Raw genomic sequence first — 16,558 nt, 5'->3', positions numbered from 1 at the left:
TCCCCTGACCCTGATCAAATGTAGCATGATGCAGGAAATGATGCAATTCTTCTGTTCTTGTGGTGAGGTTCATGCTTGTCTAGTGTGTCTGTCTGTGTTTGCAGGGGCTTACAGCAGAATACTTGGTCATCTGTTAATGCCCAGGCCCTGGGGTTACGTTTAATAACTTTAAGTCTACATGCCCATGGGCATCAATGGGCCATTGTACCAGCACAGCCACCTTCCCAGGCACTGCCCCACGGCTGTCCTCATGAACCAGCTACCCATTCAACTAGTTTCATTTTAGCCTTTTTAGTTTAGTTAGTATACACATCCATGTGTTTAGTATCTTATCCAATACAAGTTAGCATGTGGTTTGTAGTATTATCAACAAGAAGAAGAAATGAAACACACAGTGTGTTCAGAAAGGAAATGCATGTGCTGCATGTGTCATTTTCAGTATAGCGGAAAAGGCATGTTGGGATGGGATGTAGCATTGTCTAAATGGAAGTCGTTCTTTCAAAAACACATGAGCCAGATGTGGACATTTAACAACACTCTGATAATAAATACAAATATCATATTTTGGTTTCAGAATTAGCAGCTCACTGCACATAAAGTATCTTGGAGCTCTGTACGCTCTGAGGAGGTGAGAGGCCAGCCTTAGAGCTCTGTACACTGAGCAGGGAAGAGGCCAGCCTTAGAGCTCTGTACACTGAGCAGGGAAGAGGCCAGCCTTAGAGCTCTGTACACTGAGCAGGGAAGAGGCCAGCCTTAGAGCTCTGTACACTGAGCAGGGAAGAGGCCAGCCTTAGAGCTCTGTACACTGAGCAGGGAAGAGGCCAGCCTTAGAGCTCTGTACACTGAGCAGGGAAGAGGCCAGCCTTAGAGCTCTGTACACTGAGCAGGGAAGAGGCCAGCCTTAGAGCTCTGTACACTGAGCAGGGCTGTTGAAACAGAGGAGGGAAGAGGGTAGGAGATGAGGGCTGTCGTCATTGGGCTGATGAAAGATGTGGAAAGAGAAGGACTGAGGAGAGATGAGAAGTAGCTGACTTGGACTTCCTGTTATGCTGAATTTTCTGTCCATTGCACAGTGCACATTGTCACTTGTTGAAAGCGAGGCGGTACTGTTTGGTATGTATGTACACGAGCAACTCTTGCATCTTGCTCGTTGCAGGGAAGAAGACCTCAAGCTCAAAGACAGGCGTCACATCAAGAGGCGTAATAAACGTCACAGTGTTGTTTGACAAGAAGTGTTTGAGCATGCTCAGGTTGAGTTGAAGGGTTTTTAGCTGTGACTCCAGAATACATTTGTAGTAGAAGGAGCTGTTGTGTAGGTCCACATTAATCAGTAAACAATATAGACCATCTTCATGTTGCCTTTTTAAAGACTGAATCAGCATCCATTGTTTTGCCCAGATGAACGTCGGCACATGGCAGCAACCTCTCTTTGAAAGATTGTAAAACTGCATTGAAATACGCAGTAGTATACCATTTATGAATCTACAACCATGTTTCCAAGCTTCATATTATTTAGTTCACATCGTCATTTCCACGTTGTCCACCCCAGATCCGAAGCACAGCGAGACCCCCAGTCCAGCAGAACAGCCCAGCGGACCACCAGCAGCCACATCCCGTTCCCAGGCCCGCAGGCTGCAGAGACTGCAGATCTCTGTGGCTGCCGTCGTGCCCCCAGCACCGAGCGCCCCTGCTGGCCACATTCAGCCTCACACTGCTGGGACTGGAGAGGAGGCCCAGAGGTTCCCCCCCCCCCCCCTGGGACCATCGCCAGCTGAGTCTGGCGATGCCTCAGGTATGTGCTGGGCGAGGGGGGGGGGGGTGATGCTGTTGACCCCCTGCTTCCGACTCCACAGGTTTTGATTCATTTCATCATCTTCATGTCATCTCTGATAAAACATGATATGTAACGTCTATGCCAGTGCCTCATTTTGTAAAGACTGTAAAAACTGTAGCTTTTAGGTCTTTTTCACAAAATACGGAAAATGCGATTGTTTGCTCTGTGGAATAATTGCAATGGGAAGTAGTTACTAAGTCAGTAAAAAGTGATGAATTGTTGTTAACAAGGTATATTCAATACATGGAACATTAATTGATGTTAATGTGTTATTACCAAATGTATATTCTAAGTCTTTCATCTCTATGTGACTGTTGCATTTCTCAGCCAGTTAATTTCCATTGTGTTTGCAGCCTAGCATCAGTGGGATGGAGCCACCCTTTGGGGACGCATTCGAGAACTATTCATTTGCTGACCAAGCCCTGACCAGTACTGACCTGCTCAGCAGCAGCTCTGACCCCGACTTCATGTATGAACTGGTGAGTACACATGCACGTAGACACGTAGTGTGAGATCTGGAACGCACAAACCATGCGCTAGGCTAGCCTATATCATGTCCACAGTGAACACATAAAAACCAAGCACTAGGCTAGCTTATATGATGTCCAGTGAAAACTCGTATCTTGTGACCACAATTTCCATGCCCAATCTTCACGGGACATCTTAACAAAAAAGCGACATCTTGAAACACAACATTCTTTCTTATTTTGTGTTTTCTGATCAGATCCTTGTATTGCAACACACGTCAGCTTCCACCACTAACAGCCACACCTGCAGTTACATGGAGTTTACCAGTAGAGGTGCTGTTTAGATCCAGGCTGTTTAGATTCTCTTCTCGACCTTTCCACAAACTAGAAACAGAGGCACACTAGATGGTGGTGATTGAAATGGTTCAAGGAGCAGATGCTTGGAGGAGAGTGGGTTACTGGTTGTAACCTTAATATGTGTGTGAGTCTATAATACACCTGGCATCATGCATTATGCATTTCAAATCATAAGCAAGTGCCAACACATTTTGGATAATATCTTCTTAGTTATTGGTATATGAGCAATAAATAACATCACACCTTTCCTCGCGCCCTGGTACGAAGCCTGTTGCGTGATGTGTTGCCTGGCGCCGTGCAGCGCTCTCCTATAGGAGACAGACCACCTACACTATGTGGGTGTTGGGCTGGGACACACAGGGCAAGGGTCCCTGTGATCTGATGTGTTGTTCCTGCTCTCGCCTGGAGGATTTTATATTCACTCATATCATCTAACTGTAATAACCCTAGATGTGTTGAACATATGCCCAGTGACCTGAGGTCTTGTGTACTGTACATATGATTGTCTCATCTTCTTCAGTGGTTTCATCCCAGTTTAGGTAGCACCTCACAATAGTAACACAGAACTTCAGGGTTTGAATAGCTATTTACACATTTGGGGCACTATTAATGTTTGATTTTGGGTATGTCATTTTTAGGCAAGAAACCAATTCATTGCTTTGTTTAATCCACGTTTTTTTTGGATTAGAAAGTCCTGTCTATGAACCGTTTCATGGAGTCTACATCCGTATCAGGATACAAAGGAATGATGAAAGCCTGTCTTTGTCATTTGGCCGTAGTGGCACACCAACATACAGAGACGGTCTCCAGCCTGGCTCTGCCGTAAGCTAAACGCTGTCTCCTCTCCTCAGGACCGTGACATGGGCCCACGGCAGAGCCCCCGCGGGGAGGGAGGGGCCGGGCTGGCCGAGGGCTGCACAGAGCACATGAGTGGCATGGGAGGGGAGTGTGAGGCGGTCTGCAGCGGATCGGCCTTCGAGCAATGGGACTCGTACTGGGAAGACCTGACCAGGTGCGTGCTCACACACACACACACACACACACACACACACACACACACACACACACACACACACACACACACACACACACACACACACACACACACACACACACACACACACACACACACACACACACACACACACACACACACACACACAGACACACACACACACACCTGTCTTTGTTTTAATGCAAAAAAATTCAAAAACGGTTCCAAATTGCCCTAAAGAATTTCAGGGCAATCTGTACAAGTGTCGTGCTGCGGGGGACCTCATGTTGTCTCTGTCTGGTAGATACACACGGCTGGCTAGCTGTGACATCTGGGGCACCAAAGAGGTGGACTTCCTGGGTCTGGACGACTTCTCCAGCCCCTACCAGGACGAGGAGGTGATCGGCCGCACGCCGACCCTGGCCCAGCTCAACAGTGAGGACTCTCAGCCGGTCGGCGAGGTGCTCTACCCCTCCACCGAGCTGCTGCCGCCCGGCCCCCCGCCCCAGTCTCTGTTGCCCCCGCCCCCTGGCCACAAGAGGCCCCCGGGCTTCAGCCCCGGCCCGGGGCACCCCGCCGCGCGGCCCTCGCCCGCTCCTCCGTTGTCGCTGTCCCGTGCCTTCGGAGGCCCGCTGCCCGATTTCCCCGAGGGCTCCCAGAAGGCGACCTGGCCGGTGGCCTCCAGCACGGAGACCATGGCTAAGACCCAGAGGCCGCTGACGCTCACCCAGGACCACGTCCACGCTCAGTTCAAGACCAAGGCCAGCCACCAGGCCATGATGGTGGCCCCGCCTTCTCACGGTTCGCTCTTCGTACGGAAGGCCAAGGTCCGCGTGAGCGCCGCCCACCAAACGCAGACGGACGTCCTCCACCGGCACCCAGAGGTCAAGGGGTCGGACGTCCCCCTGCCCCTCTCCCAGCCTCCAGAGGAGATGGCCTCCACCTCAGGCAGCAGCCCGGGCGCCGGCGCGGCGGCGGCGTGCGCTCCTCTCCGCGGAGGCAGGGAGGGGCCGGGGAGGAGGGAGCCGCCCGCTGCCTCGGTAGGGAGGTCTGCGGCCGCGGCCCCCAAGACCGAGGCCCCGGAGAGCCACGCCCAGGGGATCCACGCCCAAGGGCCGGGGCCCGTGGGCCTGGTGTGCGCCAGCGTCCCCATGGATGAGGAGAGCGCCGAGAAGAGCAAGGAGGAGGAACACAACTACTCCCTGTTCCTGACCCAGGCCAGACTGGCCGGCAGGGCCCCCCCCCTCCCGGAGGGGGAGGGGGGGGAAGAGGAGGAGGAGGAGGAGGAGGAAGAGGAGGAGGAGGAGGAGGAGGAAGAGGAGGAGGAGGAGGAGGAGGAGGAAGACGGGGAGGCGGCGGCGGAGGAGGAAGAAGAGGAGGAGGAGGAGGGAGAGGGGCTAGAGCTGGACGACGAAGACCACGACGAGGGGTTCGGCAGCGAGCATGAGCTTTCCGAGAACGAAGAAGAGGAGGAGGAGGAGGAGGAAGAGGACGACGACTACGAAGCCGACAAGGATGACGACATGAGCGACGCCTTCTCTGAACCAGGTAGCTGACATGAATCTCTTTGCCTCCAGGTAGACATTCTGCACCATTCAAACCTGAACCAAACACCAATTGTTCCCCCCCCCCCGCTGCCCCTCTGTGCCCCCAGGCTACGACATGGAGCTGGTGGAGGACATCAAAGGCCTGACGGCGGGCGTGTCCAGTCGCAAGCGAGGGAAGCGCCGCTACTTCTGGGAGTACAGCGAGCAGCTCACCCCCTCCAAGCAGGAGCGCATGCTGAAGCCGTCCGAGTGGGACCGCCACACGCTGCCCAGCAACCTGTACCAGAAGAACGGGCCACTGCACGGTGAGTCCTCCCTGATCACCGGCACCACGCTCCACTCTGGTGGAGTCTGACCTATGGTTCATCTGTAGCAGTTGTTACATGAATAAAGTTGGGATTTGAATTTTTGAATTTTATTTGGAATCCATTTCGAGTGAGTCTTCAGTTTTATCGTACGGTCCCAAACAGTCATGGCCATTTTTTTCCGATCAAATGCACACGGACATAGATACACCGTGAAGCACCGCCTTACTGAGGTGAGGCTGAAGCTAAGGTCCAGCCTGTTTCCCGCCCCCTAGGAAAGTACAAGCTGAAGAAGTCCCGGCGTACGGACGTGGAGGACCTGACTCCCAACCCCCGCAAGCTGCTGACCATCGGCACCGAGCTCCGCAAGCTGAACAAGGTGATCAGCGACCTGACCCCGGTGAGCGAGCTGCCCCTCACCGCCCGGCCCCGCTCCCGCAAGGAGAAGAACAAGCTGGCCTCCAGGTACGTGGCTCCACACGCCCAGCTCGTATGGTACAGTGCTAGGGCGTTGTACCAGGGCTTGGTTCTGCATTGTACGCCATGTTCTCGGTTCAGGTTATGGGTTTGTGACTCTGTTATAAAAAGTGAACTTGGATCACCAAGAAATTGTGCTTTATCCCCTGGTTGACACGGTAACATAGCATGAGCCCATTTTCTCTTAACGAGAATGTCAAAGGAACTTAATTGTACCCCCCTCTTTGCATTAAAATGTCAGATCTGATGCACATACTTGTATATTTGTATGCGTTTGTATGGATGGAAGGGTGCACTGTACTGAATGTATTGCATTGTATTGTCACTATCTCCTTCTATCGCGTTTTCCTGAAACACAGCTCCACTCTGCTAACAAGTGCCATGTGTGTGTTCCTGTGTATGTTCCTGTGTGTATCTCATGTGTGTATCTCCTGTGTTTGTTTGTGTGTTTGGTGTGTTCATGTGTGTATTTCCTGTGTTTGTTCATGAGTGTATTTCTTGCATGTGTGTGTTCCTGTGTGTATCTCATGTGTGTATATCATGTGTGTGTGTTCATGTCTGTATCTCCTGTGTGTGTGTGTGTGTGTGTGTGTGTGTGTGTGTGTGTGTGTGTGTGTGTGTGTGTGTGTGTGTGTGTGTGTGTGTGTGTGTGTGTGTGTGTGTGTGTGTGTGTGTGTGTGTGTGTGTGTGTGTGTGTGTGTGTCCAGAGCGTGCCGGCTGAAGAAGAAGGCCCAGTATGAAGCTAATAAGGTCAAGCTGTGGGGGCTGAGCACGGAGTACGGTACGTTACCATGGCAGCGCCAACACCACACTACAGCAATAGACCGCATGCTCAGAATATACCGAGATCATCCCTGAATGAGTGACTGACCTTTACTGAAAGATTGTAACGTGTGTATATGGATAGATAGACAGATATTCACTAATTAATTTAATCAATGAAACACGGGATGCTGTGTGTGTGTGTTGTGACGTGTTTGGCCATGTGACCTGTAGACCGGCTGCTGTTCGTGATCAATGCCATCAAGGAGGAAATTGTGACACGCGTGAAGGACTGCTCCCCCCAGGCCACCGACATGGCCGACACCCTGGACCGGCTGGTCCAGGAGACGCTCGGTGAGTCCTTGGGGACGTGGTGGTGTGTGAAGACACTCCAGCCACCTCCATAGTATGTGGTGCAGGCTGCTGGCTCTTAGCCGTCATGTGCGGGTCACCGGTCAGACGGACCATGTCCATCACGCGCTGTGAGCGTGTCGGTTGAGTTGACTGCACCTGGCTCTGTATGAGGCTATTTCAATTTTAGACCTGTCACTCACAGGAGCATGAATGAAAAGGGTTAGGGAGGGAGGGAGCAGAGAGAGGGAGAGAGAGAGAGAGGGAGGGAGGGAGCAGAGAGGGAGAGGGAGCAGGGAGGGAGGAAGGGAGGGGGGATGGAACAGAGGGAGGGAGAGGAGGGAGGGAGCAGAGAGGGAGGGAGGAGGGAGGGAGCAGAGAGAGAGAGGGAGGGAGGGAGCAGAAAGGGCGGGAGGGAGGGAGGAGAGATGAAGGGAGGAGAGAGGGAGGGGATGTTCTTTGGGTTGTTTGGATTAAAAAGCTTGCTCTCTTCTGCTCTCTCTATCCCTAAAGCTTTGGGATCTTACCTGGAGAACTTTGTAATTGATTAAAATATGAAACAGGAATTGAACGTGATGTAAATGTATTGGCACTAAATGAATCAATCAAAGTCAGTTTGTTTTATACAGTAGGTAGCAGAGAAGGCACCAGTGGATGACCGTGTGTTGCTGTGCTAGACGGTATGGGGCAAAGCCTATAATAACCCTGATGTCCTTCTCCTGGTCCTTGCAGTGTCCTCCCCCGTGGCCGGGCAGACCTCGGACTTTGTGAACCAGATCTTGGAGAACACGGGACAGGGGGACCCCACGGGGGGCCTGGTGGGCCTGCGGGTTCCCACCTCCCGGAGCTAGACCTCGGAGGGGGTCCGGTCCACGGATAGGAGTGGCCAGTTACCACCGTACTATGTCACTGTAACTATGTCCTCCTGCATGCCCCTCCCCACTAGAACACACAAACACACACACACCACACACAAGCGCGTCCCTTCCCTTGTGTGTATGGATGTGTGCTTGCCGTGCACGCCTACCCTCTGTCCCCGCCGTCCGCGGCGGGGCCGCAGAGAGACCATGTCCTCATCTCACCACCGAACGACGAGCCCGCGGGGGATTATGTGTGTGGAGCCAATGACATTGCTGATCTGTGGTGGCTGGTGTTTAGCGTAGCGGCGCGTCTGGGTCGGCGAGGGCTCAGCTCTCTGGGTCATAGCGTTAAGTCATGTGGGACTAGGAAGTTGGCCGCTGAGGTCATCGTAACCGTGATTCACCTTGGAGACGGCTCTATATTTAACCACGTCAACACCAAACGGGCCCCGGGGTCTGTACAACCACTGGTTTGTGCAGCAAATGCTGAAGGATTTGTAATGTATGTGACCTTGCTTCAATGTATGATTATGAAGTTACCAACAGAGCACTGCTCTTCTACTCTTAGAGAGCCCATCAAGCATCCACCCCCGTACCGTTTTAAGAGCCGTCCTTTCAATAGAAAGAAGTGGGAGCGAAGGTGAACAGGAGCCGGCGCTGACCAGGAGCTCTGGTTTGAATCGCCATTGAGGAGCAGACAGCCAGGGGGCGCTAGAGGTGAATGGTGCTCTCCTCTGGAACCCTCCACTTCCCCTTTTGTTGTAAGAAGTGACCAGACTCACCGTCTGGTTCATACTGGTGTTTGATCCCAGTTCTATTCATTGTGCCTTGTTTGTGTGTGTGTGTGTGTGCGTATGTGTTTGTGTGTGTGTGTGCGCGCATATGTGTGTGTGTGCGCGCATATGTGTGTGCGTGTGCGTTTGCATGAGAGGAGAGGTAGGGAGAACGAGGATAAAAAAAAATGAATGAAAAAAGAAAAAGAAAAGGAGAGACAAGATTGGTCTAAGCTCCCGAAGGATCAGCCAATCAGAACCACTTGATGTTGAGTGGGCGGGTCTACGAGCAACAGAGGTCCCCAGAGGTCACAGCGTTGGGGTTGTGTAGTTCAGCTGTAAAAAGGTGGTCTGAATGTACATGGAAAAGGAACCTACCAACGTGTGATGCCACAGAGTCTGTGTATATAGGAGGGCTCTGCAAAAAGGTGACTTTGGTTTTTGGTACTCTTGTCTTTGGGAACGGGAGAGGTTAGACGATATTTTAGTTACAAAAAAAAGAAAAGATTTGCACACTATATATTTTGATTGTTTTTGTACCAAAGACACATGCAACGAAATGGCGACTAGCCAGTAAAAGTAAGGATTTGCACAGCTTACCTGACGCCGTATTGAATGTAACACATGGGGGGGGGGGGGGGGCAGGGAACTTCGTAGAACTGTGAAATTAGCTTGGGTCCAATTCTGTACAGAAAAGGAGCATAAATCTACTCTTTAACTTTCTTTTATTGTTTTCTTATTTACTAATGAACTTCCTACCATCTTAGTGGGCTTCACAAGTAGATATGTTGCTAAGTAACGCTTCATTCCTGAGTCCTCCTGCTACTAGCTCGTTTGTGGTGGGCTTGAGTAGGACAAGCGCTAGTGGATAAGCTATATTGGATTTCTGTCTTGTTCTTGTTTTGTCAACGTTTCACTGACAATAACCAAAATGTTATCTATTTGTGTTAACTATATTTCTGTATGGAGATTTTGTTTATGAGCAGAATATTAACTGAATTGTGTTGAAATGTGTTTTTAAAACACTGTATATAGTCGCGCCCTATATCTTTGGTGATTTGCCACTTTCTTTTCCATGACAATTGATTCGTTATGAAGCATGACACATTTCTTAACTATCTTTGCATTGAAGACGTTAAACTGAATAGAAAGAGTACAAAAAAACAAGCAAAAAAAAGGACCTTGCTATATTTTTGTATTTTAGCTCCCTATTGGCTATTTCCTGTTGGTTTGGAAGTATTTCATAGGAAACGTGGGGGGGGGGGGGGGAGGCTCAGAGAGGACTCTGGTTGAAGGTTCTAACCTTTGACCCCCTCTGGTGCCGCTAGAACAGAGACGTGTTGGTTTGGAGGAGGGCTCTCAGGGCCTTCCTGGAGGGCAGACTGAAGGCCTCTCAGGCCCCTTCTGTCTGAGGGAAGACTGAAGGCCCCTCAGGCCCCTTCTGTCTGAGGGAAGACTGAAGGCCCCTCAGGCCCCTTCTGTCTGAGGGAAGACTGAAGGCCCCTCAGGCCCCTTCTGTCTGAGGGTAGACCCTCCAGGACCTTTTAGTGTGATGTGACGTCGCCAGGATCCCAAGACTCACAGCAAAATCTCAACAGCGCCGATGCTGGTCTTTGACCGCCGGCCCAGGACAGACAGACAGACAGACAGACAGACAGACAGACAGACAGACAGAGCCTCTGGAGCATTGTGCCATAAAGCCTGATTCAGCCCCACGGGGGGGTGGTGGTGGCGCTGTTGTTCACTAGCAGCCTCCCACTGAGGGGGAGCGGCGCGGTCATGGGAGAAGGTGACGTCCCGCTGGTCTGAAGTTCAACCTCTGCTTGAACTGAACCGAGCCCCGGCTTATCGAACCTTCCTCCTGACTCGAGGAGGAGGAGCCCTGAATACTGGCCCCTCCCACCACCAAGGCTCCTCCCTCAGGGGACGTCTCACTCCTGTTGGAGGGGGGGGGGGGCTTGGCTGGACCCAGGCGCCCATTGGGGTGGGGGGGGGGCTCTTATGTTACGTCCGTCGATGCTTTCAGTGACCTTGCAGCGTGTGTCCCTGTGCTGGTTGTTGAGAACAGCTGGGGTTCCACATGATTTAGTTTTACTCCTGCAGTTTGTTTCAGTCCAAGAAGGGAGTAATGGTGCTTTTTCTTAAACTACAACCATAACTTGTCCATCATTCTATTTGCCAGGAGTCCAGTTGTAGCTCTCTCTCTCTCTCTCTCTGTCTCGCTCTTGCTCTCTCTCCCCTCCCCCCCCCCCCCCCCCCCCCCCGCCTCATAGCTTATTCCATAGTTGTCATTCATTTTTGTAAATAGCCTATAAGTTAAGATGTATATTCTCAATGTTAGATATAGATATATGTAAAGAATATAATATCTTATATGTTTAAAGACAAAAAGCACTTTGTTCCAAAAAAGAAAAAAAAAAGAAAGCTAAAAAAAACAACAAAAGCGTTTTTTCCCTTCCATTTGCTGCTACGAGGCCTGGGGTGAATGCTGCGCTGTACTCGATTATTACTTGCTAGAATAAGACAGTCCAGCCCTGGCAAGGTCTACTTCCTGCCCTGGTGTGGTCTACTTCCTGTCTAGGTGGATCTGTGGCCTGGCTAGTCGATGGGTCTGTTTGAAGCCATGTGATTACATGAGGTGTTGTATGATAGCACATTGTTGTGTGGCTTCAGGGTCCCCTGTCTTGAGATGACCCTTCTTCTTCTGTGGTCGTGTGTTGCCTGGTTGGGGACAGCCTGGACGGCACGGTGGCGTTGTGCGCTGTACAGTTTGGTGTGACTTCCAGGGCCCTTACAATGATTGAGAGGTCAACCTCCCTTGGTATCATGACTCATTTGCCTTCAGTAGAGGTTTCCTATGGAAAAGACACTGCTTTGGCTTCCTCTTCAGGGTGATGTACAGTGTAGACATTTCTCCAGAGAGCTATATTGTTATCATTTATAAACTGATTTCTACTTGTGACTTAACGAGGCGGAGAGTAGCCCACGGCCGGCGGGGATAACCCACGAAAAGAGCTTCTTCCCGGCGGCCCTGGGGGAGAAAATTAAAGTTCCTATATCACTGTACTGTATGGAAAGCCAATTACAAATGGAGACTCAATCCGGACCCTTATTGCCTTCTTAAACAACCTTTTCACACACACACAGTCAAATAAAATAGCAGCGGCACGGGCCCTGCCCGGGGCTGGTGTCGTCCTGCTGCATACGGTCAACTCCAACCAATCAGTGAGGGCCTCATTGGCTTCAACAAACACAACCCAGGTAGCAGGAGCAAGAGGAATACATTGGGACTAATGGATTCAAATACTTCACCTCCTCGGTGGGCTTTCTTTCTACTTAACAGGCACTTTAAACATTTGAGGCATATTCTCAGCTAAAGTTTTATTTTGTACCTCCGTCTGGTGAGAGGCCGCCATAGGCCCTTGTTGTTGTTATGTTTAAGTTGTTATGTTGGAGCCAGCCGTAGGGGGGCGGGAGAGGGGGGGCGTGAGAGGGGGGTCTGTCCTGGACCTCCAGGCTGGTTCTAGAGGGGGTGCTCGCAGGTTTCTACATTTTACGTGATGGGCGCAAGCTGTGCAACTTTACAACAAACCACAAGACTCTGTGGCATTTGAACAGTCGAGGGTAGGAGTGATATTCTGCGCCAGTAAAATTGTTCCCTGTTTTCCTTATTTTTTTCTCAAACTATGATACCTAAAGAGTCTTTAATTAAGCTAATTCATTGTGTAAAGTTTGTGCTACTCTTGTCCAATAAAAGCTCAAGTGATTACATCCATATAGCTCTTCTTCAGCAGATCAGGGGTACATTGTTCTTCTGCTCAAAATGGTGTAATATGACATATGAAATCAAAAGAAAATATATTTGTGTATTCAAGTTAAAGTCGCCATTGTTTCCTCTGTACAAGAAATATTGCATAAGTGTGTGTGTTCAGGATTCTCAATGTAGATCAATAAGGTGCAATGCTCTTTACACAAACAGAAAGAGGGCCAACTGACTCAAGAGGAGTCAACGGATTTTCACTGCTGTGGAATTACCTTTTTTCTAGACAACATACAATCTGTTCCTTTTGGAGGTTTGGACTCTGATTTAAGTTTCAATTCAACGAGTGTTTGCCTTGATGGTGCTGATACGTGTGAATACATTCTATTCTATTTGACATTGAAATACATTCATACTAAACAGCTGTAATGATTGGCAGTAAATGTTTCTAGGCAACGGGACAGAACCCAGTTGGACCAATCGAACGACAGTTTCTTGCTTTATCCAAGATGGAATTGTGGGTTTTTTTTGCATTATTAACAGTTATTTTTCTGTGTGGTTTTGTTTTGCGACTCAAGATTGAGATTGGATTTCAGTGTCCATAATCAAATTATCTCACTTATAGGTCAGTATACCAACAATTCACAACACCTTGAAATCAAGGACTTAATTCAAAGCATTATTGCTTAATAACCAGATATATAAACAGGATAGGAGGTGTTACCATCGTGAATATAAATATAAACAATCCTATTTATTACAAATTACTTTCTCTGCTGGATATGATATCAAATCTCGGAGTGTGTATTTAAGATCTTTTAAGATAGTTTTTATTATTTATTTTTCTGGTTTGTCTTACTGGTGTCGTCTGCCCTTGTTGCCTGTAGAATTCCTCAGTGTAGAGGACAGTTCTGTGCACCTTGTTCCTTATGTGTTAAATACATTGTTTCCATAAGGAGAATGCCTTTGGAAAGATAACTGTGCATGCATTGTCTGTGATGAGGCCCATGTTACAGGAAATGTGTTGCTTTCCAGACCATCTGTGGACACTAGTAACACAGCTTTCATGCTCAACACAGAAACTGCAAGTTTTCTCTCTTCTTCTCTGTCCAAGAACTCTGTACATGCATCTGATACTGAGGATAAGGTTACCAAGTAGTTTGAATAGGGTTTCTCTGCATTATGCAGCTACCATATACATAAAACAAGTTTCAATTTCAAGATCATAGCAGGTCAACACACACCTTCCATTTTTTTTTTATTATTATTTATTTTTTACAAAGTCTCAAAAAGAAACAAATTTAATTTGTAATATGATACCTGCTGAACCAGGTGCCTTACTCAAACAAATGAGAACACAAAGTTTATCTGAACGGTCCGTCTGGAAGGGGCCCCCCTTCAGAGACTCGTGTTAGACCAACCAAACACCAAATCCCTCCTCAGGGACATCCCCTGCTCAGATACACATTACTACAATGACTACTACATACTACAATTTCTGATTGGATTCAATTGACATTACTGGCCTTGAGCCACATATAAACTACTTTTGCATAACATGGCCCTATGTTTTGAGTTTAGTGCAGGGCCCCTCTAAAACTACGAAATTACACACATTCTTCTGATTAAACCACTTTTGGTTTAGTGTTGAGTACTTTTTGTTGTAATTATAATATCAATCTTGGAGGTTTGAGTATTAATTAAGCACATGATGGCAAAAATAAAACTCATAAATCAATATTGAATCTGGAAACCTGGTTCTAATAAACCTTCTCTGCCCACTAGGCCACACTGAGTACGTGTTGGCTGCAGCCTGTTGCTGGTGTGTTTCGTGTCAATAGGAGGACCTAGGACTGATTCAGAAGTGACTTTACTGACCAATGCTTTTCTCGCCTCTTTCTATGGCTTCCAATACGATGTGCAGCGCTGCGGCCAATTGTGTACATTCTAAAGAAAATATCATGAAAGGAAAAAAACGAAATTACCTTTTAAAAAGGTTTCAAATGACCTTTAGTTAGGGAGCTGTTGTAAAAGTGCCAGATCCTCCTTCAGAGTTCAATGTTGGCACAGAGCCGTGGGGCTGAAGGGAGGCTAACTGTGGTGCTAATGTAATGGTTGGGTGCTAACATGCTAATACAGCTGCAGTAGCCATGGCTATATTAGAGGACTCGGCCCGTCTCCCCTCCGGCACCGTGCTGGCTGCTCACACGGGCCGTGTCTTTAGTGCTGCTTGGCTCATGATTGTAGACTAGCCTTCCTGGACAAGAGACACACCAGGATGGGGACTGGTGTGCGTCAAATGTTCCTGTTGAAGATTTCCTTTAACAAGCGCACATCTTCTTATTCAATTGAATTCTGTTGGCAGGCTGAAAAAAACGTGATTTATATTTGTGGTCAGAGATGCAGTCAGTAGTCTCGATCATTGTATCCCCATAAGGCCGCTGTCCCAAAATATTAATATTGTTTATATTTATGTTGATGTTGCACTTATTTTTTTATATTTCCAAGTCGTATTGTGTATACCTTTATTACTGTCGTGTTTTGTGTATTGCTAGATGAGATCTCTCAGAAGGCCAGAGTTGCTGGCTGTTAAACCAACAAACGGTTCGTAACGTGTGAACCAGTGGCTTCATGTCAAGACAGTGACCAGAGAAAACCGGACTATGGTGCAAACGTTGTGAAACTTTGGCATTTAGTCTATTGGCCTCTGGAGCCACAGAGTGGCGGTGTTTCTCGGTTCAGCCTTCCTGAGCACATCGGGGAACATTGCACCTAGTTAGTGCATGGATAGAAAAGTGGTTTTGTATTGGGTTAAGGCTGCCTCTATGGGGACATGGACTTGTAGTTGGCCTGGTTAGGGAGCTCCAGCAGTCAGTCAGTGTTCACTTAAGGCTGGTGGGCAGAGACCCCCTTACCCCCTTACCCCCCACTCCCACCATGCAATGCATCATGGGGTTTTTAATATCCTCTTCTGCAGACAGATGCAATATGCATCAATAAATGACCCTGCCGGAGCAAAAGGCCTCGTCTATATCCGTGCACGTCCAACTCATTCACCACACTCTGCGAGGATTTACATTTACTTGCAGACTTTTCCAAAATGCATGGAACAAAAAAAGAACTATCTCTCTGGTTAGGTTTTGTTTCAAACATTGAACATGAAGAAGAAAGGAAATGTATTGAAACAGGAGGTGACCATGTGAGCCGTGCTGCTGAAGCTTCTGTGTGGTAGCCTAGTGGAGTAGACCAGCAGCATGGACCCGTCCATAGCCCTAAGTCTTCTCTCTGTCTGTGTGGTAGCCTTGTGGAGTAGACCAGCAGCATGGACCCGTCCATAGCCCTAAGTCTTCTCTCTGTCTGTGTGGTAGCCTAGTGGAGTAGACCAGCAGCATGGACCCGTCCATAGCCCTAGGTCTTCTCTCTGTCTGTGTAGGAAGACTGTACTTCATTGCTAAGTGCTCTGTAATAGATCTCTTGGTGACAATATTATCATTATTATTATAATTTCACAAGGAAATAAAACCTGCAGGACATCCTGCTGAAACGTAAACTAACGCAATCCTCTCTTTAGCGACAACGTCTATATTTGTAGTTCACAATATATGCCTGTTCAGATAAAACTATATTGACAGTTGCTATATTTATGTTGTGTAATAAATGTTGTGCTGGGTTTGTACTTTTTGTTCTAACTATAAACTTTGTTTTGGTTCTGTTTGTTCTTCCTTTGTAAGGCACTGCGTGTTAGGACGCGCACGGGGAGGTTGGGGAGGGCGTGGTTAGGTCATTGTACAGGCTGTGACCAGAGCATCCAGCTCTGGTGTCGGGCTGACATTAAGGCCCCAGGACATGTTGTGTTAATGTGCCTCTTTTATTTCTTTCACTCTTTTTTTTTTTTTTTTATTAGTTTTGGATTGATTTCTGTCTTTTCTATGTCGTACCAGCCAGGAGTTGGTACCACCCTATTGCTTGTAACACCCTAGTCCCAAAATGTTCATTGATTTTAATATCAAAGTAATAAAATATTACAAACCACCATCATTGCTGTTCTTGATCTCGTGTTATGTCTTCTTG

The 16,558-nt window shown here is 48.4% G+C and overlaps 1 protein-coding gene across 1 annotated transcript; it reads left to right on the top strand.

Moving 5' to 3' along the window:
* The first annotated feature begins 1,674 nt into the window (after positions 1 to 1,674).
* crebrf (creb3 regulatory factor) lies at positions 1,675 to 16,504 on the top strand. Its single transcript, XM_084473843.1, has 9 exons — positions 1,675 to 1,792; positions 2,188 to 2,313; positions 3,510 to 3,670; positions 3,957 to 5,200; positions 5,307 to 5,504; positions 5,780 to 5,969; positions 6,689 to 6,762; positions 6,978 to 7,097; positions 7,827 to 16,504. The coding sequence occupies exons 1-9, from the start codon at positions 1,784 to 1,786 to the stop codon at positions 7,943 to 7,945; spliced, it is 2,241 nt and encodes a 746-aa protein (XP_084329969.1). The 5' UTR covers positions 1,675 to 1,783; the 3' UTR covers positions 7,946 to 16,504.
* The last annotated feature ends 54 nt before the right edge of the window (positions 16,505 to 16,558 follow it).

This window comes from Micromesistius poutassou, assembly GCF_964030765.1.
Source record: "Micromesistius poutassou genome assembly, chromosome: 10".
In the NCBI taxonomy this organism is placed as follows: domain Eukaryota; kingdom Metazoa; phylum Chordata; class Actinopteri; order Gadiformes; family Gadidae; genus Micromesistius; species Micromesistius poutassou.
This window is presented reverse-complemented; position numbering and strand designations above follow the sequence as displayed.